This window comes from Varanus komodoensis, unplaced genomic scaffold, assembly GCF_004798865.1.
Source record: "Varanus komodoensis strain SLA01 unplaced genomic scaffold, ASM479886v1 scaffold48, whole genome shotgun sequence".
In the NCBI taxonomy this organism is placed as follows: Eukaryota; Metazoa; Chordata; class Lepidosauria; order Squamata; family Varanidae; genus Varanus; species Varanus komodoensis.
In genome coordinates, this window is record NW_025336059.1 from 2,651,152 (window position 1) to 2,677,108 (window position 25,957).

General features: G+C 53.7%; 1 protein-coding gene across 3 annotated transcripts in view; it reads right to left on the reverse strand.

Moving 5' to 3' along the window:
- Positions 1–1,629: 1,629 nt before the first annotated feature.
- Positions 1,630–25,957, reverse strand: part of CLSTN1 (calsyntenin 1) — a 46,290-nt gene continuing 21,962 nt past the window's right edge. The window contains exons 3-19 of one of the 3 annotated variants that reach the window (XM_044445460.1): positions 23,065–23,094; positions 21,184–21,379; positions 18,141–18,349; positions 17,497–17,646; positions 16,938–17,123; positions 16,341–16,589; positions 14,548–14,669; positions 12,812–12,974; positions 10,671–10,721; positions 8,505–8,665; positions 7,797–7,945; positions 6,974–7,200; positions 6,067–6,237; positions 5,001–5,146; positions 4,181–4,322; positions 3,120–3,304; positions 1,630–2,520 (exon numbers count right to left, since the gene is read on the reverse strand). In XM_044445460.1, the coding sequence (XP_044301395.1) occupies positions 2,326–2,520; positions 3,120–3,304; positions 4,181–4,322; positions 5,001–5,146; positions 6,067–6,237; positions 6,974–7,200; positions 7,797–7,945; positions 8,505–8,665; positions 10,671–10,721; positions 12,812–12,974; positions 14,548–14,669; positions 16,341–16,589; positions 16,938–17,123; positions 17,497–17,646; positions 18,141–18,349; positions 21,184–21,379; positions 23,065–23,094 (2,732 nt within the window). In that variant the 3' untranslated portion in view covers positions 1,630–2,325. The remainder of the gene's footprint in view (positions 2,521–3,119; positions 3,305–4,180; positions 4,323–5,000; positions 5,147–6,066; positions 6,238–6,973; positions 7,201–7,796; positions 7,946–8,504; positions 8,666–10,670; positions 10,722–12,811; positions 12,975–14,547; positions 14,670–16,340; positions 16,590–16,937; positions 17,124–17,496; positions 17,647–18,140; positions 18,350–21,183; positions 21,380–23,064; positions 23,095–25,957) is intronic. The other 2 variants (XM_044445461.1, XM_044445462.1) reach the window with 2 other exon arrangements.

Here is a 25,957-nt window from a genome sequence, read left to right on the forward strand (position 1 = left end):
CCTTTCAGCATTAGCATGAGAGAGAGAGAGAGGGAGAGAGAGAGAGAGAGAGTGACATGACGGAGTTTACAGTCTCTAAAATACAGCTGCTACAGTAACGGTATAATGGAAAAAAGGGGTTAGAAATTCCTACACAGTGACATTAAAACACAGGACAACTTGGACATCAGAACTCTTCCCTGTTTTTACTTAAAACTAGCAGTTATATGTTCTCTGGAATGAGGAGGCAAAGCCAGCTTCCCTGGCGTTTTACAAGTCTTAAATTTTTACAGTTACAAAAACGGGGGCCGGGGGGGGGAGCTGATTTCGGTGGCCTGGGGGCTCCCCTGCTGTCAGATCCACCCTATTTTAAAAAGGCACTCCGGAGACTAGCTTCCCTTGAAGTACATGCCAGGGCTGGGCCGTCAATCAAGAGGGCGTGGGAGAACCCCGGCCTCCCACCTGGGCAGGGACTGAGCATCATGTGGGAGCACGTCCCCCGTGCTGAGGGGAGGCACCTGCTCCGTCTGATGCTTCGCGACGTCTCCCCGGCCGGGGGCCCCAGCGACGCCGCCGGGCTGCGATCTTTGGTGTGCTACTGTCGAGTGGAAAACCCTGCGCTGCTCTTTGCTTCAAGCACTTGCCACCCCCCCCCCCGGCCCCGGCCAGCCCGTATCCCAACACCCGCCCCCCCAAAAGAGGGCACGCAACCGTCAGTCCCATCATCCGCGTCTGCCCCGTGGTGCTTTTGGAGCTGAGCTCCAAAGCCTGTTCTGGGGGAGAGCAGCTGGGGAGTGCCTTGCGAGATCAGCCCCCGCCCCGCGAGAAAATAAACGTGGCGCGCCCTCCAGGAAGCTGTCGGATTAGCTCCCGCCGTAGCCCCAGAGGAGGAGGACGGCCCCAGAGAAAGAAGCAAGGAGTGGCACGCTCCAGGGTCTCTGGAGGAGGAGCTCACTCCCCTCCAAATGGGCCCCCCATGCTCACCTCTGCCAGAGAACGGCTCTGGTCCCTCCAAAGCGTGGGTGGACGTTCCCCACCAACCTGTGTCCCCAACTCTTGGACCCTGAAACATGACGGAGGGTGCCAGGGAGAGGGAGTCTCGTCACGTTGGACAGAGGAAAGACCCACGCACATCCAGTGTAAACAACAGTGACTCTCCGTCAACCCGCCCCCAGCAGACGCTTAAGAGACCCACGTCTCAAGGTACTGTACAAGGAGAGAGTAGGAAAGACCAGGAGTGCTTCAGCGCTGGAATGATGCCACCCAGCCTCCGTCACGACCGCCCCTCCGAGCTCAGCCCACGGAGCAGAACCGAACCCGTCCCCCATCCGCCCTGCAGCGCTGCCACAAGGAACAGCGTGGAAGCAGAAAGCGCCGGGCCCTTCCAATTGTGCAAAAGACACTTTCAAATCGTGTGCCGCAGCCTTCGTGTCCCCAAAAACAAAATGCAGAAGGACCCACGCGGCAAGGGGCAGGGGCCGTCAGACCCAGAGAGGGTGCATGAAGATCGATTAGACTCCCCCTACCCCCACCGCCCCCGGCTTCTGCAGCAGGAATTTTGAAGGAAAAAAAACCCTTATCACTACATCATGCTGCGTGATCGGTTTTTAAAATCTTAGCCCGGTTTGTTCCCTCCCCCCCAAGCCCCACCCTGTTTTCACTACCACAAGTGACGTAATTACATAATTCCAATATATTTACAAATATTAAAAAGTCTGTTAATCTTCTACATAGTAACCTCATTCTGCCACTTTACACATGCACTAGAGTTTGGGAGGAGAAAAAAAAAGTATCTTAAAAAGATTCACAAGGGATGGAAGGAGCCACAAACCCTCGCCGCCCCCACCAAAGCCCCCCAAATTAAAAAAAAGGAAACGGTTAACCCTTTGTCACCAAATGGTCTTGGCATTATGGTTTCCCCAGGAAAGCATGAGCAGCAAGAACGCAGCAGAAGCATAGCACCCAGCCAAAAATAACATTAAAGCCAAGGAGTCGGCCGTCGCGTGTGCCAGGGCGGTCACGTCCCTTGTGCGAAAGGACCCCAGGAGCGGAATACAAGGCAGTCCCTTGCAAAACGAGGATTCGAAACGATCTTTGCCATCCGGTCCCTGGGGGGCGGGTGAGGGAGGGAAGGGCTTGCTCTCTTGCTAGAGGTGGGGCTTTTTAAGGGGACTGGCCAAAGAGAAAGGGAGACGGACACAGCAGGACGGGGCGGCTGGGCCACGTGGCCGGCTGGTGCCAGGGGGCCTCAGGAGCGGTGGGCGGGTTGCAGGGGAGTCTTCTAGGGCAGAAGAGCAGACAAAAGAAAATGGAGGGCGGCGGCGGCGGCCCCTAGAGGGCTGGGGATCAGTAGGTCAGGGTGGAGTCGTCCCATTCCAGCTGCTGCTGCCTGTTTGCGTTCTGCTGGTCTTCCTCCTGCTCGCCCTCCTCTTCCTCACTGCTCTCCGACTCGGCGCTCGTGATGTCGTCTTCCTCCTCGCCATCCTCGCTCTCCTCCTCCTCTTCCTCCTCCTCCTCGCTGCTGTGCTGGTCCTCGTAGGTCTGCCGAGACAGGCCAGGCGAGCGTTCACGCGGACCCCGCCGCCTCGTCTCGGACACAGCCCACCCGGACAGCCCTGCCCCACTCCGCCCGGCCTTGTTCCAAAGAGCCACCTTGGACCGGCAAAGGAAAGTGGGAAAGGCGGGCCGGGAGGGTCCCTCTCTGGAAGAATTCGGGAAGTGCCAAAGGGGCCAGGCCTCCGCTATTAAAGGGAGCAACAAGCTGGTTTCTAACAGGCCCTGGCCAGCGACCGTTAACGATGCCTGCCTGGCTTCACCTCCTCCCCAGAAGCAGAGGCAAGCTGCCAGCACTCTTTTTATGCGATTCGCTAAATGACCAACTCGCCAGAACAGGCCGCTGGCAAGCAAACGGGCATTTCATTCGGCTGCCTGACCATGAACCGGGGGCGTCCAGAAGGGGGGTGTGCTTACATTTCAGGGCTTTAAGAAGCTCAGGAGCGCAAAGGCACCGGGGCAGAGAGAGGCCCGTGCCGAGGAGAGAAGGTGCGGAAAGCCACCAGTGTGAGGCAAACCGAAGGCCGCCAACCCGAGGAGGAGAGCTGGAGCCCCTCCCCGCCCACAGAACAAGAGGCCGCTCTTACCTCCATGGGGTTGACAGTAATGGTCAAGGCGGAGTCATCCCAGTCCATCTCGTTCTCCTTCCCGGAATCCTGGTCCCGCATGGTGCGCTGGTGGGCGGCTCGGATCCGGAAGACTCCCAGGATGATCATGAACACAAGGAAGCTCACGCAGACCACGATGACGACGGTGGCGGTGCTGGGGACCACTGCGGGGAGAGCACCATCAGCCGTGCCGGCACCAAGGGAGGCGAGCTCTGAGCACGGCCGGGGCCCAGAGGGGGCGCAGCGGGGCACCTGCTGAGGGCCCACGGCCAGGCGGGGCTCCATGGACCAGGCCCCAGCCCGGCCCCGCTGCAGCCGCCTTGCTCCCTGGGCCTCGCTCTGGCTGGGCCACAAAGGGGGCAGGGGGGCAGGAGATGCCGAGTGGGGCAAAGCAGGTGAGGAGGTTGCCCCGGCTCAGCTGCTGTAAGGGGTGCCTCGAGGGCTCCCAAGAAAAGCAGCTCCTGTACCCGTGTCAACACTATCCTAGCAAGCTGCGGAGGGGAGCACATTTCTAGGACAGTATTTGTGTACAATTACAGAAGACAAACCAAAAAGAGGTCCAAAACTGCACAGAATCCGTATGACCTGGAAAGAGCCAGTCTGCTGTGGAACACCCTGGCTGGATTCTTAGAAATCTGAACCCATCGGAGTCTGCTGTGGATTTCTTGGACACCGAGAAAGCAGCCACATTCATGCCCCTTGGGTCTGAGAGTAATTTTAAAGCTGAGGGGGAAAAATCCTTCCTCAAGTCTGATGAAAAACGGGACACTTTTCTCTGAAAAGAGCCGTGTTTCAGGAATCTAGCGGGCAGGCATCAAGCCTGATGCTCGAATCCCACACGAAGCTCGAATTCCACATCCTCCGAGAGATTAAGTGCAGCTCAGACGCCACTGGGTTAATGCCCCAGGGAAAGGTGCTGGAAAGATGGCAAACTGAGGCAGCAAAAAGGAACCCCCCCCCACCACCTCCAGTGGTTCGGCAGAAGGGGAATGAGGAGAAGCAGGGAAGAAGTCCCAGAATGGTCGGGGGGGGCAGCTTACCTGAGAACCCGGGGTGCGGGCTGGCGAGGTTGTGGCCGGAGAGGTCGACAAAGGAGTGGTGGACCGGCTGGAGGAACTGGGGCTGCTGGGCGGCGAGGTGGCTGGCGTGATCCACGGGGTTGGCGGTGTGGATCACGTTCACCTGGGCACAGGGGGCGGTGGGGGAAGAGGCAAGCTGAGACCCCACGGATGGCGCCCCCAGGCCTGGGAGCTGGCAGCCCCCATCCCTGATGGGTCAGACCCGCTGCGTGCGGCCTAAATCGGTCCCACCCACCCTGGGGGAAAATGACGTGGAGGACATCAACCCCCACTGGACTCAGCCAGCCTGGTCTGTGGCCAGGAGTGCTGGGAATTGTAGTCCAAAAGCTGGAGGGCTCCAGGTTGGGGCTGGTGCTGCTGGGCAAGACAGACCAGCGGCTGGACCCTGCGCCAGGTGGCTGGGAAGCGCTTAAGAACAGAGGCCCAGTGGAGCTGGAAGGGCCTGAGGCCACCGAGTCCAACTTGCCCTGTGGCCGCCGCAAAGTTGATTTGACATGAGGGCCACGCAGGCAGGTAAAGCCTAGAGAGCCCGGTATTCCCCAGCGGTCTCCCATCCAGGGACCAACCAGGCCTGACCTGCTCAGCTTCTATGGTCAGGCTCGGGATGGTGCAGCAGCACCCAAAGCGTTTTGCACCCCTTGAGGGGATTGGAACTTGCTTCTCGCTGGGAGGCAACAGCTGCTTAACCTGCAGCCAATACGAGCTGATTCAGCCCAAGCGCCTGTTGCCCTGGAGCATCCGAGAAGCCCTTGAATGCAGCTCCTGGAAGCAGCTGATGTACCTCCACTTTAAATTCGTTGCTGACGTAACGGCCGTTGAGCTCCGAGCAGACCAGCTTGAACTTCCGGTCGAAGAGCGAGACAGCGTACCAGTTGCGGTAGCGGATCAGGTGCAAGACCTCCTCGTAACTGGCCATCGTGTCGACCCCTGCAGGGGAGGGACACGGGGGCCGGTCAAGGGGACGGGGCCTTGCCTCTTAGCCCTGCTGCTGCCTCAAGAGTAGCTTAAGCACAGGAAACCAACCCCTGCAAGATCCAATTCAGGGTTTTTTCCCTACCTAAAGTGAGGTATGTTCGTATCAGGGATGCACTGAAGCCGTGTTAGGATCAGAATACGATTCGAAACAGGATTGAATCTGCTTTAGGAGGAAACATCTCCCTCGCTGCTTCCTCCCTTTTCCAATCGGGTTGTTAGGCAAGGCTTTGGCAAGGGGCCTGGGACGCACCTGGTGCCCACACAGTTCTCAGAGTATGGGCTTCCTTCTGTGGAACTCCTGACCGCTGACGTCAGGCAAGTGCCATTTTGGCGTCTGCGAAATCCATTTTTACCTAAACAAGCTTTTCCTGGATGACCACCCACATTTTTAGGGTATCATTGGATTTTAGATACATTTTTGCTTTGTACTTTCTTTCCTTTTACTGTTCGCTTCCTGGGAATCTTCTTTTTAAAGAATACAGAGCAGTTGATAAGCTCTGAACACCAATCTTTTGAGAATGCAAGTTAAGAAGACAGAGTGAGCGCATGAAGTTTGCCCTCAGTTGCTCATCTAGCCGTGTGCAGAATTTGGCACGCCTGGATGGCGTGGTCCAAGAACAGGACAGAGGGACCAATGAAGCTCAGGAAACGAGAAGCAAAACTTCAACTTGTACAGATGCCTCTTTTCAGCAGGGCAAACTGGATGCTGGTTTCTGGTGGAATATTAAGAGAGCCAAACGCCGATGCCCTGACCCTCAAGTTAAAGCTGCTGGAGACGTCAGCAACCTCTTGAAAACTGCCCGGCTCTTCCACTTTAGTAACACGATCCTGGGGTTCCCAGCGCACTGGAAGCAGAGGCAGGAAATGCATACCAGTAATGATCATGCCGAGGTTGGAATTGCTCATCTCCATCCCCTTCTGCTGCAGCCGAGCCACATCCACCTCCAAGCTCTCCTGCTCCGGGCTGAGCTCATCCCCAAGCACAGTGACCTCGCAGGTATCCAGATTGTGCATGATCTCCTCAGAGACAAGCGATTCCTGGACTGTGGGCAGAGAGAAGGGCAAGAAATGAGAATGTGCAAAGGAAGGGGACTCTGGGCTTTTAAAGCTGTCCCGACTCATCAAGTTTTCCTGAGGACTAGAACCTTTAAGTGCATGTCCATTTGAGGGTTTCTCATGCCATCTTAAACCTGGCCATCTGATCCCAAATTCTGGGTGTGGGCCAAGCCCTCCAGGCTTAAGGACTCTGCTGGATCAAACCAAGGCGCCGTCTAGCCCTGGGAACCCTGCACATGGAACAAGAGAGCGACCGCCCCCAATTCCCATGCTCCCCGAGCACTGGGGTACAGAGCCCTACTGATGCTGGAGGTAGCACAGGACTGCCAGCCATGAACTTGTCCAATCTCCTTTTCAAGCCATCCAAGTGGGCAAACGGCACCATGTCATGTGGAAGTGAATCCCACGGTGTCTGTGCTGTCTGGAGGAATCCCTTTTATCTGTCCTGCATCCCCTACTCATCGGCTTTCTGGGAAGACCCTTTCGGGCTCTGATGTTGTGGAAGAAAGATCAAAATGCCTTCTTGCCCACTCCCCACGCATCAGTTTACATTCCCTTTCCCAGTTTGCCTTGACTCGCCCCCTTTCTAAGCTTAAACACTCGCACAGACTGCAAATCTCTCTTTGCTGGGCATTTCTGCAGCCACTCGTTGGCGTCTCTCTTCTGGCGGGGCCGTCCTGCTCCCTGCCACCCCTCCACCTGCGCCGGGCTGACAGGCTTTACCTGTGGGATCCTCATCTTCATCCCCCTCCGGCTCCACCTCCCGCGTGATGGTACTGATGATGCGAAGTTCGGGGAAGAGGGAGACCCCTCCGGGGCTCTCGAACTCCGACGCCGAGCGGGCAAAGTGGTTGATGCCACTCAGGCTGATCTTGGGCTCTTCAGGCTGCAGGACCATGACATAGCCCTCGACGGAGGGCACGGCGATGCAGGCTTCCTCGCTGGAGCACCTGCCCCCGAAAAGGAGAGAAGGCTGCCCGTCTCTGCTGCCACCGGCGATGGGGACGCCGGAGCAGGCAGGCCAACGCTCCGCATGCAAGGATTATCTGGGGCATGAGGCATCCCTTGCCTGTGCTCAGACCCCCGGATGGCCATGCCCCCCCTCCTGGCCACCACCTCTGACAGCGGTTCTGTAGCTTTTGCCCAATTTTTGGCCATTCGCAAGGTCCAAGTGCCTCTCCTCACGCTCAAAGACCTTTAAACGGCGACCTACTGGCATTTTTACTACAGCCAGCAAAAACGGGGGGGGGGGGGGTCTCCAGAACCTCCCTAAGAATCTGCAAAGAAGGGGTGTAATGGAAGCCGATGCCAGAGGTGTGGGGCCACCACGTGCCTTGGGGAATGAGCCGAGGAGACGGCCCTCTGAGCTGAGCGTCGGGGCAGACTATGGGGGGGAAGACCGGCCTTCCAGCGACTTGGGCGCAAAGCACGGGAGGCTGCACATGGGGGGCAGCGGCCACTTCGACCGGGCTCAGAAATGCACCCGCCATCCAGGCTAGGAAGGGCGCCATTCCGGCAACCGTGGCCCCCAGCCGCCGGGACTCACTTCACTGTGCTCGTGACCTTGATCCTCCGGATGCCGGGCGTGGGGAACTGGCGCGAGTTCAGGTAGGCAACATGCTGCATGGCCTTGTCGAAGCGGTCGATGTCGTCTCCTTCCAGGGTCAGGACTGACTGGCTGGGGCTCATGTGGACCTGAAAGCATGCCAAGGGGAGCAGGTGCTGGGGCTGCTCTTGGGACCATCTACATGCTGCAGCTTTTCTGCCATTTATTCATGGTGAAATAAAGGGTCCATTAGTGAGAAGTTGTAATTGGAGGACCTCTACTCTAAATCCAATTCTTTCTTGTTTTAAAAGAGAACAATACACATCCTCGCCCAGTTCTTGCTTCGATATAGGTATTCGTGTTTATGTGGCTGTCAGGAGAAAAATGGAGGAAGGCGGCTATTCAGCGCCTCTCCGTTATGGAAACTGTGCAGTTGCCCAAAGTTACAGCAAGTAAAGGCATGATCTTGCACAAGCTTCGACACGAAAAACACCGACAGCTCCCAGGATGCCCAGCTGACTAGCTGGGGCATGCTGGGAGCCGAAGGCCTTTTTCCTGTCGAAACAAGCGCAGGACTGTGCCCCAGCAAGGGCATCTTGGATGGAAGGAGCAACGCTGCCCCCTGCTGGCAGACGAGAGGCACAGCGCCGATCCAGTCCTGCTTCCTCGCACACACAGAGCCGGAGCCCGTCCCAGGACCAATCCTACCTTGAGGCCTTTGCTGACGCCGCCGTCGGCTGTCTGCAATTCCAGCCCTTCTTTGCAGGTGTAAAGGCAGTCGATCACTTTCTTGTTGTCCAGCTTGCCCGAGCGGATCATTAAGCCGGCCAGGTTGCCTCGGAAGAACTGGGTCAGGCGGAGCTCACCACCTTGACGGGAGAGTAAGGCAAGAGAGATGCCATGAGCAGTGGGGGAGCACGCCGGGGGGATGCAGCCCGGGGTTCTTGTGTGTTTGTCTCCACAAGAGGAGACGTGCTTATTTTGGTTCTTAAATGAGCATGCAAGTTAGTGTTGCTGCTTGAGTTAACCTTGCAGTTATGATCAGGCACGGGAGGTGGAGGGCGAAAAACGAAACGAGAAGAACTGAAGTACGCTCACTCATGCAATACAGCTGTTGGGGGTTGGGGGGTGGGAATGGAATGGTCCCTAAAAACTTGAGCTGCATTTTCCGGCTCCAGCTCTCCCCTCAGAAAGGCGCCTTGTCCACCTCCTCACTCCCCGCCACCACCAGCAGCCATTCCAGCTGAGGGAGAGGGGGCTATTGGGCCATTCCACCAGCCCTGCTTTGAAAGACAGCTTTATTACCTCCTCTTCCCTCCCCACCGCCCTTTCCTCATATGCTGTGACTTTTCAATTTTAAGTCTGCAGGGAGGGAACACCCTTCATTCATGGTGTAAAAGTGCAATCTTACACCTGCTTGGGACAGAAAAAAGGCCGACAAGCAGGCACAGGGTTCCATGTGAGGCCTTTCTGGCAGCCTTCTCCTTCTGGTTGAGGAATGGAAAATACCTCAAATAAATACTTTTCTGCCTTGACCCTATTGGGATTTCTTTTGCACCTGGAATTCAATCCCTACAGGAGAAGACAACAAGTGATGAAGACCCAAACCACCCACCCACAACCAGGTTCCCTCCAAATATGTTGGGCTATACCCCCCATCATCCCCAGCCAGCAGGACTGCTCGGGCCACCCATCTGGCGGCCACGAGGTTGCAGGGGCTGCATCTGTGAAACACTCCTCGCCCTATTTGGCGTCTCGCGGCACACTTTGGCCAAAAATAAAAACATGCGTTTATCCCTTCCAGAATCGCTGGTGCCATATGCACACAGGTGCCGATTTAAGCCGAGCCTTCAAGGACTCGCAAGCTCTGAGCTGGTCCTTCAAGTCCTTCTTCAAGCTGCACATCATCAGGAGAGCCGCACTTCACCCAAGGTGCCACTTAACGTTCGACCACCCTCCCTGGCGGGGAAGGCCGGATCACCGGAAAGAGCAGCCCTGGGCGGCTTCTCCTCCCCACAGGCGGCCTGCACCAGCCGCCCCACGGTGTGTGGGTTGCACCCTCCTCTGCATCCAGCGAGCTTCCAAACCCCCTGGGCCCCAGACAAGCCGCAGCTGCTGGGGTGGCTCGGAGGCGACTCTGCCGCGCAGCTGGCCGGGCTCAGGGGACCTGCCTCCCACAAAGGTGAAGCACACGCAGCGTGGGGAAAAGTCGCAGCTAGGGCCGTGCTGTCCCAAATCTCCTGGCCTAGCCTCTGCCTGATGGCGGCATCTGGGGATGCTAAATCCTCCAAATTTAACAGAATTCAAAGCATTAGTTGCTTGAAGTCAGGACCTGTCATGCTGGCTGGAGGATGCTGGGAGTTGTCGTCCACCTGGAGGACGCCCGGTTGGGGAAAGGCTGAAGCAACCCGCTGTTCCCAATGCTCCGAGGCCACTGCCTTCTTGCCTGGAAGTCGGACAGTGCAGGGGCACTTCTGATTGGCTGTGTGGCTTTGGGAAGAAGAGCATCACACCCCCCACAGGGATGCTCGAACCAAGGAAATCGCTAAAGGCCCAGCCCTTCTTTATTTCAAAGTGGCTGCAAGTGCTTCCTGAGGAACCAGGAATGTACGTCCGAATGTTTTCACCAAAGGGATGGGGGAGAAGAAAAGAGGGGGACATTCAAAGAAACCCAAGTGCGCAGGGGGGAGAAACTCAATGGAATAACGCAAGTCCCACAATGCAATTATGCAGTTTCAATGGCCATAACACGTCTCATGCTATGTGTGAGATGAAGCAATGTCTTGGCTTAGAAGTGGAAGAATTAAAAAGAAACGGGGGGGGGGGGGGGAAAGTAAAAAAAGAAAAAGGAGGGGGGAAAAAACCACCGGCAACCTGCAGGAGTCTCGGTCGCTTTTTCTGTGTCATTCTCATTTCCTGTATATTCTGCAGAAGAGCAAGAAGAGAAAGAAAAAGAAGACAAGAAAAGAGGGACAAGAAGAAAGGAAGGAACCAGGTGGTTAGGTCCTGGCATGTTTTATTTGCCGCTTTTGTGAACATGCTCTGCTTACCGGACGCACGACAGAAAATCGCGGCTGCCCTGCTCTAAATGGGAGCTGGCAGGATTTCAGAACAGAGCGTGAAATTCTTCTGTACTGGACGCTGACAATTCCCTTTTCCTTACTGATTCGCCAGCCAAGGTAGCCCAGAAGCCCTGCTACGGACTCGCTCGCGTGAGGAAGACGCTCCCTGCAGGTACCTTTCTGGGACACACACGGCTGGATTCAGACAGGAATGATGCGGACAGATCCCCCAAAGAGCGGAATGAGATGGGACACTTTCTATTGGGGTTGAGTTCTTGAGGCTTTATTTAGAGGCTCCCTTCAGTGGAAAAACTCCCTTCAAGAAGCAAGAGCAGTAGGGAGAAGCATATGTGGTTGTGCCTGGTCGTTTTGGGTTGGTGGGTACATTTGGGATTTTGCGTCCTTGGGACACAAATCAAGACGGTGCCTTGACTGTGCAGCCTCCCAATTTAAACAAAAGAAAAGGAAATGGATCATCCAAAGAAATAAAGCAACAACTGGGGGGGGGGGGGGCCTGGTGGTTAAACACCTCTGTCTGCAGAGAGAGGTTTCCTGCTGGAATGCAGCTTAACCCGGGGGGCGGGGGGCACCAGAGTGCCTTTCTCGCCCCTGGTGCCACCTGCCCCTGCTTTGCCGGGCTTCCAGTCAGGCCCAGCCTGCGGCGCCCGGCTGGGTGAGCTGGAGCGCCATCCAGGCCGCCCCTGACGCCTTCCCCACAGCTGCACACGGAACGGTTGAGAGCACGGAAGGAGAGGTGGCGGCCATCTCGCTGGGGGGGTCCCGAGGAAAAGGCCGGGAAGGCAGCCTGAGGACTGCGGCAGAGAGGAAAGAACCGTGGCGGGTCCAGTTTCACCCACGCCGTTTGCAGGACGCTCTCCACTCCAAGCGTGTGCCTGCACCGGAATAATTAGCCGGAGAGGAGGCTCTGCCAAGCGCTCTCATCATCTCCCCCCATCTCTGTTCCCCCTTGCATAGCTGGGGGAAGTCGAACAAACCAGGGTCAGTCTTCCACTGAGCAGATTCCAGGACTCTTGCTCTGTGAGAACCAGGAGTTGCAGCTTGGAATAAGCTCTAGTTTGTTGAACACACTACTAAACGATCTGGGGTTTGCCGCTGGCTTGTTTGGCCGTCGACTCGGAGCTGATCTGCATAGCAACCGACTAGCCGCTGAACCACTTAACCTGCTCCTCACAGAACGAGGGATCCGTTCAAGTGGGGAGCCGAACCCACAGGCTGAACTCCATTCTGGAGGCACCTGTGTTCCATTGTGCTGCTCTCAAATGTATCCCAAGGCCCATTTTCCTCAGGATGCTGACAAGACAGAGCTTCAGCAGCCCGGGAGGCTGTGACTCAGCATTCTGCAGCCTCAAAGGGTTGGCTTTTTAAACCTGCTTTGCATGTTAAAACTCCACCAGGGCTGCTGCATTTCTTTTTATAGCCATAAGCAGCAAAATCCTCCAGAACACACAAAACGCTGGATGAATTACTCTGGCAAATTCCTTTAAAACAAACACACGCAAAATGTGATCAGAGAGGCAGACACAAAAACACCACAGGAGCTTTTGTTTGCTTCTGCATTCTGGCTTCTAACCCAGTTCCGAGAGCGCATGTTCCCCATCCTAGGAGGCGATTTAAGGTTTTTCTCCATCAGTGCTCTCCAAACGGCAACAAATGTTTATTTCTGAAGGCCATCTGGCCAAGAGAAGGGGAGAAGGCCAGTTAGCTGGCCTTCCTAAGCATGCTAATAGAAGGCTGCACAATTCAGCTTTTGCCTTTTCAGTCTCCCTCTGGCTCTCTTGAAGAGAAAATGTGAGACACACATGCAAGCCCAAGGGAATCTTGTCCACAAGCTGGACCAGAATGAAAACCTGTGGGCAGGCGGGATGCACCTGACACTTTCAGGGAGGTTCTTCCACCCCTGCATGCTGCCACAGGCCCTGGGTGGGCATTTACCTTGCCAACAGGCGCCAACCACCAGCTGGGATTCTATTTTGGACGGATGAAGAGGATAGTCCTCGGTCACAGGGAACGGATCGAAGGAAACGCCGTCCACGTAGAGCGTCACCGCGGGGAATTCCACGTTGAGGACATAATGATGCCATTCCTTGTCACACACCTGGAAGGGGACAGAGTGCTGAAGCGGACGGGGACTACGCTTTGCCCTGAGCACGTTTTCTGCAAGACCAGTTCTTTCTGGGAGTGAAGGAAAAGGGTCAAGCTATGCAGGGAGCCGCAGAGGATGAGCACCGTTGTATCGCTGGAAGGTATCTGCACCGCTGGGAGGGTGTCCAGGTGTGCGTGCCAGAAGCCCTGGCATCTCCAGCTCTGGCTGTGGAAGATCCCCAACAGACCCGCCCCCCCAGCCTAGAGCAGGCTTCCCCAATCTGGGACCCTCCTATTTGTCCAGACCACTTCACTCATCATCCTTGGGCCCTGGCCAGGCCTGCATGATGGGACCTGGAGCCCCAGATGCGTGAAGGCGAGAGCCAGTCTCGATCAACTTGGTGCAAACACAGCGTGAGGCAGCCCCCACCTGCCTTAATCGTCTCCCAGGGAACTGGGTGACTAGCCCATCCAGGCCAGCTCTGCCTTTGCTGATACTTGGGCATGGAGAAGGGGTGCTTCCCAACCCACCTACCCAAGACCCTTTTAATTAGAAATCAGAGAAGAGAAACTGTGGCTTTCTACATATGCAGCTGCACAAACTTTTCGCTGACAGGATGCAACGTTTTCCCAAGTGTGGAAATTGGGCTGAGGAAGGGTATGTTTGCTCAGCACTATTCTGCCTGAACACGGCCAGCTGGCAGAAGCTGGGGTGGGGACGCGGGCAGGGGGATGAACTTTCTAATTTGAGAAAAGAATAGCTCCTGGCACATTTCCAGTCACAATAGGATGTCTGCTTCTTAAATGAGGAAGGGGCAATAGTCATATGTGTGGCACCCCCCCCCCCCAAGGAAATACATATGGCCCTGCCGACGTTTTCAAAGCCCCAAAGAGAGTTTTACTCCAGTTTCCAAATGGGTGCTTTAAACACATCTGTGTGTGATTTTTATATCCCGTTGTGCCTTTGGTAACCTCGTAAACTGCCTCAGAAGGACAGTACACCCTGAAAAGCAGGTTAAAACTCCTAAATTGTGATCGATTTTCTACGGCACAGCCAAAAAAACCTCAAAACCAGCCCACATGGACAGCTTGCAGCAACTGCAGAGAGAAACAGGCTTGAAAGCGTGTGTGGCCCCAGAAACACGGAGCTGGAGGGGCCTGTGGAAAGGCTGGCCGCCTGGCCAAACTTCCCGCACAGTGCAGAGTCTGACTGCAGGATGCGGCTCCAGCATCTCTGACCGACAGCCAGAGCACTCACGACCACCAGAGGAAATCCATCCCGCTGCTCCTGTCATTGGGTCATTCCCCCGATGTTTAGATGGGTTCGGGCTCCCCGGAAATGTCACTCCATGGGTTTCAGCCCGGCCTGGGGAAGCCACCTCGAGAAGGCCTACTCCATCTTCTGTCTTTTGGATACTTGACCCCTGTGATCGTGCCCCCACCACTGTTCCTTCTCCACAGTAAACACTCCTGGAAGTCCCCCCGAATCCCTGAAAACAGGTGTGACTTAGCAGGCCAGCACACACAGCGACAGAGCCCTGGGATGCCGCTACGGAGTGTCGGAACGAGCCCCCGTCCCAGCCCACCTGGTTCAGCTTCCAGTGGAACTCCGCTGGCTTGTAGCTCTGCCCCTCGGAGGGATCTTGGCGGAAGAGGAACACGAGCCGACAGTTGTGCACGTACAGGGAGTAGTGGTGGCGGTTCATGTCTGCGGGAGAACGATCAGGCGCGTTACCGCCCCGTTGCCAACACAAGCCGCTCGGTCGCTAGCCACTGCCTCAGCCCCGCGAGACTCTTCCGGACCCACCTGGCCGCAGCTGCCTTCCCCAGCCTGGCTGTGTCCAAATGTTTGGAGCAGAATTCCCGTCACCCCTGGCCTAGGGCAGACGGGAGCTACCGGCCAAAGTATCTGGAGGGATCAGGTTAGGGAAGGGCTGCGTTACGGGCAAAGGGAGGCGCTTCGCAAAATTAAAATGCAGGAGGAAGAGGCAAATGGAGTCGGCTTTCGAAGAAAGAGACACCTCTTGTTAGGATGGTTCTGCAGGACTTGTTCTCCGACAGCCCAAGCCCGGTCCTGCACAGCCTCAAGAAAAATGTCCCCTTGCTGCATAGTTGCTCACCCAAACTTCACACACGGGCACCATAACAGGGAAGAGGCCGGTGCCGAGGCAAAGGGGTGGAGTAAATCAAGGGGGGTTTTCTAGCTCGCTGCTCCCCCGGCAGCTTGCAGGCCGAACCTGTTCACACAAACAGCCCCCCGTTCTAAGTGGAACCGGCATACACAGACTTCGGATCATCAAACTAGCATCTGGGGAAAGGCCTGAAACGGGATGCACTCCGCAGCCAGCAGCGGTTCAAAAGCTTGCCCGAGTCCCCGGCTCGCTGCAACAAGCATCAGCTGGAGGGACGCAGGCACATCAGGGGCCTGCTTAGCGCCCGCCCCGAAGCCAACGTGCACCATGGGAACTGACCCCTCCCGTGAATTCATTCCAAAGTTGCTACTGCCAGGATGGACAAATCCACCCTGTGACTCTGCTCTCCAATGCTCAGTTCAGCTTTCATTTTAACAGCGTCCTTTTCCAGCCCAGTTATTTTTCAGGATCCTGGCCACTCTTTCTTTTTAATGGAGGGAAACATTTACCGTTTACCAATCGAGGAAACCCATGATTTTGTTTGAATCGGGCCATCTCTGCTGCCAGGGCACAGAATCCAGCTTCTTACTGGTGCTGTTTGACTGCTTCCTTATAAAATTAAGTTGGGACTCTAGAAAAGATCCTTTCTGTTGTGCTTTGGGAGTTGGGCAGTTTTCCCAGCTCAAACCAGCTGCTTCGGTCTCCAGTGTACAAGTCATGCGATTATTTTGCCCCACTGAGGTACAAATCACACCACCCGAGTTATCGTGTTTCCTCTGTATCAATGCCATCTTCCAAATTCCTGCTTGTGGTACTCACTGACTGGTGCTCGTCACAGAGGGAGCTATTCATGCACGGGGGAGGGGGAAAGGAGAAATACGTTTTCCCGGAAAAAAAAGTCAATCCAGCCTTTTGTGTACTTGGTTCACAAGTACACAAAGTATACCAAGGAATCGATTGCAGCACCTGCTATAAAGAATTCAGAAGCAGAAGCACTCGTATGAAGTATGAGATCTTTGCCCAGAAAGCACAACACTGGAAGAGACCACACTGCCGTGTTTCCAAGGAAAATCAGCAACGAGGGCAGTGATGTTTCTTCGAATGCCGACCAAGCCTGAGTTTGTGGCCCCTCACCCACAAATCCCACAGTTTGTGAACATTTCATAACCTCTCAGTAGTTAAACCAAGAGAGTGGGCCTGTGTTGCACTCCAAATCAGAGAGCCGGGGTTCCCCCACGCCCCCAAACCTGTTTTGTCCGAGTTGCAGAGAACGGTCTCCTTCTCCTTGGTCCCGGGCCCGTGTCTCATCCACACAGAGATGACAAACGGCTCTTTCATGTTGATGGTGACCACGCTGTCTGGAACCTTCACTGCCTGGGTGCCGTTGAACTCGAAGACCAGGTCGCTGTCGTGGCCGTTGTCCGTGGGAAGCCCTATTGTCCAGTTGGCCGCAGTGCTCGGAGGAGGAAGCAGCTCCACGGTGCTGGAGGAAGCACCTGCAATGAGATCATTCGGAACGATGCACCAGCAAATCGCCAGCAGAGGAGAAAAGACATGAAGGCTCAGCTGTGTGTGAGGGCGCCCTTCTGGGGAAAATGTGGGCCATTCAGCAAGAGCAACGAGAACGAGTTTTGCTCTCTCTGTTTGCGATTTGCTCCATGCAGCCTCTAGATAAAATCAATTCCATACAGCCGCACAGTGAGAAACAACTTTGCATGTCTCCCTCTTCTCGTTCCTTCCAACACCTTTGCCTGGTAGGAAGAGGTGAGCCACGTTTTGGAAAGGTGGAAAAGCACCGGGGCAGGAGCTGCAAGTTTCCACCCACCGGCTGGGCAAGGCCTTACCACAGAGCCTGTGGAGAGATTTCTCAGAGTAAGTGTCCCGGTCACATCCCTTCCCGATGTGGTTTGTCTCCAGCTCCACAGTCGCCTGCACGGACGTGATGGGCTCGTCGCAGGTCTCCAGGTGGATATTGGGGAAGAGGGCGAGCGCGCCAGTCCCAGGTTCATATTCCATTCTTTTGCTCCAGCCTGAAACCGTAAGAACGATCCCAAAGTTCAATTCGGGGAGTGATCCCTGGGGCCTGAACAAAACCGGAGGCACAGGACGTCCAGCCAGAGGGCTGAGACCCATTTCAAAGTAGCTCCCAGATGTGACGAGCAGGGCCCAAGGAAGAAGGGGAGAGCCAAAAGCGGAAAAGAGACCCGCCTCCGATGACCCGCCACTCAGCCCTGGGGGAAGCATTTCCCGAACAAGCGCTATGAAATCACGGGAGAAAGAGAGGAGTGCGGGGAAGGGGCCTTCTGGGGAATGCTGGCCCTTGGGCCTGGGATTCCCCCGCATGCGTGGGAGCGCTTTGCTGCAGCCTGATGGGGGGCAGGTGATGGGGGGCAGGACGCTCACCTTGCCAGCCCGGCTTGCACGTTGGCTTGATGCTGATTTTCACGAGCACATCCTCAGCAGCCCTCTTCTTCCCGCAATCGTAGGCAGTCACGGTGAGCTTATACTGGTGCTCCTTCCCGTAGTTCAGTTTCTCGGTGTTCTTTATGTAACCTGGTGGCAGGAGCAGGGAAAACCAGTTTTTAAAATGCTGCATTTGAGTTGGGGGGGTTTGCGGTATGTGCTGGGGGGGTGGGGTAGAATCTTGCACTGATAAAATAAGGATTACACGGTATAGCCACAGTGAATATAGGGAGAATTCAGTAAATAGCTTTGGGAAGGAATAGGGAATTTTGGCACAGAGGTGATCCATTTCCTCTTCTATAAAAGGAAGAGGAATTTGGGGTTTTATTCGCTATTCTTTTTCTCGTTTTTATTAATGAGAAACTATTGTTCATTGATGAATTCATGGCTGCACTAATGTTTTATAAATATCAGCGATCAAGCCATATACTGGATCAAGGACTCACTGTAAAACTTAGGACATAGAAGATCTTTTTTTTTGAAATTGCTGATTACATTGCGAGCTTTCAATGAATTTGTGGGAATTTGCTCATCGGACACCGTCCCAAATGCAGAGCCAGGAGTGACTCCTCCGTGGTCCTTACCGTCTTTGTCAATAGCAAAGGGGACATCGGGAGTCACGATTTCGTAGCTGCAGATCTGGCTGAACTGGGGAGAACAGTCGGCGTCCACCGCTTCCACTTTCAGGATGTTGTCGTACCTCTTCCCTTCAATCACGGTGGCTTTGTAGGACTTCTCCTTGAACACCGGGGCGTACTCGTTGACGTCGTTCACCTGGATATGCACCGTCGCTCTGGAAACAGAGAAGAGCCTGTTAAATTGCCAGGGCAGGGCACACGCTGCAGTAGTTTTAACAGTGGCCAGCCAGTTCCTGATTAGAGAGTATCATGGGCTTGCTGGCTTCTCCTCCTCCTCCAAGAAAATTCCCCCCAACACTCCTGTGAGGCTGACATTGTCCCCATTTTAGAGACAGGAAGATAAGGCACCCAGGCACACCTCCTACGTTGGGCCATTTCCAGTTTGCTGGAATGGCTAGGAAAATAAAGGAGGCCAGCCCTTCCCACCCCGGTACCCTCTGGAATTATGGGAGTTGCGGTCCAACAGACTGGAGGGCACCAAGTTGGAGAGGCTGAACCACAAAGCTTGACCCAGCCTGGACGCTCCAGATAAGAATGTGCAGAGCGGGAGGAAGTGCCTCCCAGCCAGCAAGTTCGAATTCACACTGGAGAAAGATGTGGAAGGCGCAGTAAGCATGACACTCAAACTTACTGCTCTTGTTCTCTGTGCAATGCCGAAAGCTGTTTTGTGGACGCTACGAATGTCAGATAGTCAGTCTTCTGAATATAAATGGCGCCTCATTCAACAATGAATTGTGGGAGCTAAAGGAAGGTAAGGCCCTGGGCTTAGTCAGCAAGATTAGACAGATTTTATTACAATCCGAGATTTATTGAGCCGAGGGCCAAGGTTGTCTCATTTCTTGAAGAAAGAGATTTTAACAGGGTTAGCAAAAGGGACGGGGAGGAAATGTCAATTCGTCATCATCATGACGATGCATCACCATTAAGTCACGCAGAGTGCCTGATATTTAGCAGGAAGACTGATAAAGAAATCCGAGACTGCCCATCCTTCCAACTTATGCTTTTTCTAATAGCCTTCTAAATGCATGTCCTTTATTAGTCAGCAGAATTAAGACCCATCACTGAAGGTTCATGTATCAGAAGAGCAGAAGCCTTTGTTTTACTGAAGCATCAATTAACTCCCACACACCAGTTTTCTTTGCAGTAAGAGTCCCTTTTCTTTAGCTGCCCGAATGCTGACAGACTGGATTTGGTGCTGGTTCCCAAAGCCCCAAGGAACTCACAGCCAAAGCACCTATGAGATCAGCTGGTCTCCTACTGGCCCGATCATCTCCTGGTGGTGGCCCAAGATTTCAGAATTCTCAACCATCATGGTTTGGAATAGGGTCTTTAGCCATCCTAATGCCACGTTTAGGGTCAGGTTAACTAAAAGAACGCCTCCTTCGGTAGACACCTGCCTGGTGCTTAAGATCTTCTCCAGAGATTCTTCCCCAGGAGCCCTCCTGGAAGGAGGCGGGGCGGGGGGGGGGGGGGGCTGTTGCCAGAAGGGTCTCCTCAGTGGTGGCACCTCCTCAGCTGTGGAATATGCTCCCCAGAGAGGGTCATCCAGCACTGACTCTTTATACTTTCTGGAAACAGACTAAGACCTTTTTATTTAACCAGTATTTTAAATGTTAATTTTAATATACGTATGATTTAATCCTATTTTAATCAAGTACTGCTAATTTTTTCCTGATGCTTTTACTGTTGTAAACCATCTAGAGATTTTCTGTGGAAATATACAGTATAGAAAATTTGTAAATAAATAAATACAATAAAAATAAGTATCATCCTTTCTGGAACTCTTCGCCACTACAGATTAAACAAGTGCAGCCGTGCCAGTGTTTTCGGCACTCAGTGTAAACATACTGTTTCGAACAGACATTCCTAGAAAGGTAATCCTGTCCCCTCCATGTCACTTAGACATTACTTAAATAGGAGAGATCCATGAATAATATTAAATAAATAAAGGGACAGTAAAGGATCCGTGACACACTTCAGATTTCTTGAACCCACCAGTTTTGCTTTCCATCATTAGACAATGCTGAGGTTAGCTTTCTATTACATGGAAGAGGATGCGGATGGCCGAAGGGTCTCTGGCATGTGCCAGGCGGGGAAAAGTCTCACATGCTCGAAGGGAAAATCCCCCCTGCCCCTGGCGTGCTTTGGGCAGGATGGTCATCCAGGATCAACGCCCCCTTTTCTGTGCCAAAGGATGCCAAAGCTACAGAGCGTTCTGGCCGGAGGTCCCTTCCCGCAGCAGTGCCCCCTCCGAGGTGATCGGTCCACGCACCCTGAAGAGCAGGGCCGGAAGGCACACCTTGGACAGACTCAGCAACGAATGAGCCTCAGCGGCGCCATGCAAGGCCAGCGTCAGCCACCTGTCTTGTGGGGACCCCCCCCGAAGCTGTGTGGACTCCCCCCGCACTGCAGACAACAGGAAGCGTGAAACGGTCGCTATCCGTAACAGAACATGGGGGACAAACATAACTCTGAGGCCCAAGCCCTGCCGGAGAAAGGGCCAGAACACCAACACGGAGGGAGAAGCGGAAAAGCGAGCTCTTCTCCACCGGCCTGGCAAGGACCAGCTGCAGAGGCCTCCTGGAGCGGCTGTGGGACCATTTGCTAATCGCCCTCTTTCCATTTTCCGTATTATTCAGCTTTAAGGTATGATTTGGACAGTGGCAAAGCTGCCTGGACTGCACTGGCAAAACAACGTCAATAATGCAATCTGTGGGCAGACTGTTGTCCTTTAGAAACAATGTGATGATCTTAATGCTGGTATGGAGAACGCCCCCACCAAAAAAAAACAAAAACAAAAACAAAACAACAACAACCCCAAACCCTTGGATGTCTGTAAGCAGCACCTGGTTTTCATTCATTCATTCATTCATTCATTCATTCATTCAAGAACAACAAAAACCCACAAGTAAGGAGAAACCACATCCCATCAGGAAAAAGTCGTGCTTAAAGGAAAGCTCCCCCTTTCTCCCACCCACGCAGTGCTTACTTGTGGGACTTTTTCATATTGGCTCCATCCGGTCCCTTCCCACAGTCGTAGGCCTGGATGGTGAACGTATAGTCCTTCTGCAGCTCACAGTCCAGCTTCTCTTTGGATCGGACCATTCCCTCGCCAGTGGCTTTATCCACCACCACCGCTTCAAAGGGGACATTTTGCCCGTGAATTTTAAATCCACAAATCTCACCTAAGAGATCCAAAGCAACAGCAGTTAGCATTCTGGGGTTAGCAGGGGCAGATCTGCATGTGTGTGTGTGTGTGTGTGGTGTTGTGTTTTAAGCAAAGGTAGCTTGACGGTTTTGCAGCCAAGGGTTTGTGAGGGTCTGTGGTCAAAGGAAGAGGCACTGTGCTCAAGGATGGGTGAATTTTGAGAGCTTTAGTTAATTTAAACAAACAAAAAAGGCATACATTTTGCTCTTCAAGCAACTTGGTTTATTTTGCATCCATTCATGCAGGAGTACAAAAAGAGAGAGAAAGAGAAAAAGAGAGAAATGTAGACAGGCATTTCACAGGAGTACTTGAGAAACTCTAGGGCAAAAGAGTCGAGATCTTAGGAGAGCATACAGCCAAGCCCACGAGGCGTGTCTTCCATGCCAAGCTACCGGGAAATAGCTGGGCGGTTTGTTAGGTTTTGACCAGAGCAGAAGGTTAAAAATGCAAAGTTACAAAGTTGGGGCCGGAGGAAGAAAAAAAAAAGTTGGAAAGAAAGCTTCAAGGTATATCGAAGATTCAGCACTATAATTCACAAAAATTCTGTCAATTGAGCAAAAGGACAAAGTCTTCCTGTGCAATGTACCTGGCTTAAAAAACAAACAAACAACAAAAAAAAAAGAGTCAGGGAATCAAAACGAGCTACTGAATGAGAAAGGTAGAAATACCTACTTCTCAGGCATCCATTTCAACAGCTGCCTACTAACTTGGGCCTGTGTGTTCGGCCACAATTGCTCCCTGCTGAGGAGTTCAATTTGCTGTATTTCATTACCTGGACAGAATTGCAACCCAACATTGCTGGAACAAGCGCAGAGCATTTCTAGTGTCCTAACCAGAGTTATGAAATTTGGCATGGCAAACAGGTTCATGTGTTCCTTCCCTCCTTGCACATGGATTGCCATGTCTGTCTGTCTGTGTTTGTCTCCCTCCCTCCCTCCCTCCCTCCCTCCCTCTCTCTCTCGCACTAACTGGGTTAGATCTCCACCAGTATTTCCCAGTAGGGCGAGTTTCAAACCAGGGTTGGCAAACCTACTTCAAAATCACACTTAGACCGTCCCACAATGGCTGGTGCGTAGACACAACTGCAGAGATGCAACCCTGCTCGAGGATTAGCTTTGAAAAGGAAAGCGGAGTGAAACTCGGATGCAAGGACGGTGCAAGGTCAAAAGAACCACGAGAGTCTCTGTCAGTAGGAGCGCCCCATGCGCACTGGGCCATGGGGCTTCAGCTTCATCATATCCAAGCCGCTCCACACGCTAGGTTGTAAATTGCTGGCATATGATTCAGAGCTTCAAGGTGTACTTTCTCTGGAGCAACTTTACTCATTACCAAAATATGACTAATGCACCCTCTGGAAAAGCATGCTATTGGAAAGAGCAATATGGAAAAACCGTGTTTTAAATAGCTACACAGATGAAATATTAACATTCCACGGTTCAAATGGATGTCTGATTTGCAGATATTTCTAGCCAAGGGTTGATTACATAACATTTTCCTATCAATATATTTTCAGAGAGAGGGTGGAGGAAAAAACTGGGGAGGGGGAATAAAACGGGGTCCAAAGCATGACAGGATCTTCCGTTTAAGTGCTGATTCCCCATGTCATAACCAAAAGTTAGTGGGTTAATATTCATAAAAGGGATAGAAAGAACCCTTTATCACCTTCTTTGGTGACTGTCACCTCAAAACTCTCTAAAGGGAGAAAAGATAAACCCAAGTCAGTAATACAGGAAAGACTGAAAAAGGAGCAAATTAGGAAAAGGTCAAAAATGTAGACATTACACAGAAAACCTTTGAACATTTGTTTTCCTTTTGAAAAGCCAGAGGTCAGCTGTCATAAACGCAATGCAACTAGATCTTCATATTATTCCTCTGCCCACCACTATTTTCAAGCTCAGACATATTATATATATTTTAAAAATGTAATGTTACGAAAAGGTCGATAAAAGGCATTTACATCCTGGTTCTGTGGATGGAATACAGTTCTCCAGTCACTCCTCCTGGCCTGCTTCCACTAGATTTCTGTCCCAGATCATAGTTTAGCAATGAATTAGAATGCAATCCGTTGCTCCCCTATCTAGGAACCAGTCCCCTCGAATTCGGGGGAGTTTGTTTCCCAGGATGAGGTCCATGCGGAAGAGACTGGATCCCGTGGCACTGCTTCCCCAGAACTGCCAGAAGAGGCCCGTCCTGCCATGCTGCTTCGCACTTGCCGGGGTGAAGCATCCGGCAGTGACTGCTTGAGCGCAGACAGCTCAGCTGCTTGGGGAAGTAAGCGGGTTTCAGCCCAGCATTGTTAGCCGGATAGCAGCCCGTTCACCTGCCTCCACGGCAGGGACTGCATTTACCAGTTCAGGTGCTAGCAAGACACAGACAGCCTGGCGCAGGAATCCACGTCCCCCTACCCTCCCGAATAGTCTACTGCGATTCACGGCACGTGGACCTGCCTTTGAAGGCCGCCTGGAAGCTGCAGCCGCCCTGAATGTTGCCAGCTGCAGAATCTGCCCAGTCCCGGCAGGCACGGGGTTTCCGGGGTCTCAGGCAGGGGTCTCAGCGCTTCCTGCCAGACTTGCCTTTTGAAGGAAAAAGGCCGAAGGTATAACCCGAGACCTCCAGGCAGCAGAACAGGCGTTCTAGCACTGGGCTGGGGCTTGAAGTTACAGCTCCCTGGGGGACTCTGTGTCGGTCCAAAGGTCTCACGTGCATTACCTCTGCCCACCTTAGCAAAAGACACGCCCCTTCCTTAGCAAGAGCATGAGCCTGTGATAGGTGCGCAACACTCCTTGCTCAAGAGAACAGCCGGGCACGGCAGCCGAGGGTGCAGCTGGCTATGGGGTGGGGGGAAGCTTGCTGACTCGACGTGGGTCGAAGACCAATCCTCCAGTCCAGGAATGGAGAAGTTCCGGCCCGGGGGCCAAGTCCAGCTCTTCAGCGGGCCAAATTCAGCCCCCTGAGTTATCCAGACAGTCAGATCACCTCTCCCCAAAGCACCCATGGCTTGGTGGTTCTGGGGAGTTGCACAGCGCTCCCCCCACTGAAGGATGAGATGCCCCGAAGCTAAAACGTGCCAAAGGTTCTGACCCTGTTCCTCTGGCCTTGCGCGCCACAGAATGCGCCCCCAGAGCTGCTCCAAAGCGGCACCCAGCCCATCCGTGCACTAGTCAGAGGCTCCGCACCCTGCTCCTTGCTCCTTGTCCGAGCTGGAGCACAGCGAGCTGCGAAACATGGCGCACGCAAGCCAGCAAGTGTGGGAAACGCACAGCTGCCACGCCAGCAGACGTGCCGGGGCTCGGCAGGGTGCAAAGCCGCCCGTCAATCATTTCTGGCAGGCTGGCCTGCACCCCTCTGCATCGTGTCTCAGTCGGCTGCCAAGTCCTGGGAGGAGGCATGCTTCCCACGCGCACGGCGCAACGTGCCCAAGCCGCTCGCCGCCAGCTCCTCTCTTCCTGCACTCAGAACGTGATGCTCAGGGAGCCACGCACACAAGCGGCTGCCTGCCGGAGCAACAGGGCCGGCCCGCCCAGGCCGTTTCACCCATACCAAGGCTGGATTAATAGAATCCCGTCACCCATATGGGTCGTTTACTTCACAGGGTTCAGTGGGGCAGCGGGGGGGCTGTATAATGGCTGCACTTGAATCCGCAGTGGCCCTCTTGTTGCGAAGAAATCCCCTCCCGTGAGACTCTCTCTCAAGAACATTTAAGGGCACTAGATGCTGACTTTAAATGCACACCAGGTTCAAACTTGCAGCCTCTCTCTGTGTGAGAAATGCATTTTGTCGCACAGACACACGCGGAAAGCTTTCTGGAAAATGTTCATCAGCACAACTTGCATTTTAAGTCCAATGCAAACACAAGGGCGTCATTTTCAGTCTATGGCACATGCTGAATACTCTGCGTAACGACATGGAGAACCACTTAATATCCCTTCTAAATGAAACCCAAAGCCTCCATTGGGAACATAATGAACCCATTCAGCAAAAAAATGGTTTTCAAGGGAAAATTTACAAAAATGGGAATGCCCAGTTTGAAAAAAGAAAAAAAAATCAATGCAAAAGTACATGACTGCCAACTTTAATAGCTAGCCAAGGATGCTGAAGGCTCTCTCAAGACCAGACAGGTAGATATGGGAAGAGATGGTCCTTCAGGTAACTGAGCCACAAGAGAGTCTGGCCCTGGCATGTTCATGTGAGCACTTTCAACGGAGCAGAGAGATGGAGCGGCAGCCAACACAGATGGAAAAGTACCCACAAACGGAGCTACCAGGGGTCTGGCAGAAGAACCCAAGTGCCATGTTTGGGGGGAGAAGGCACTGTGGGCGCCACAAACAGCAGCCAAACACGAAAAAGCTCGGGAAAATGCCTGGCGGCCTACAGGCCTGTCCAAGAAGCCATCCCCGCAGGGCTGCCCACGTTTAGCAACTCAGCCCCTCCAGGTCAAATATTCACGGGAAAGGATTAAGAGCCAAGCAAGGCAGGCGGCTAGAGAGGGCATCACTGGGCTGAAGAAAGCCCACTAATCCAGCAGGTGTGGGAAGAGAGAGGGGGGGGGGGGGGG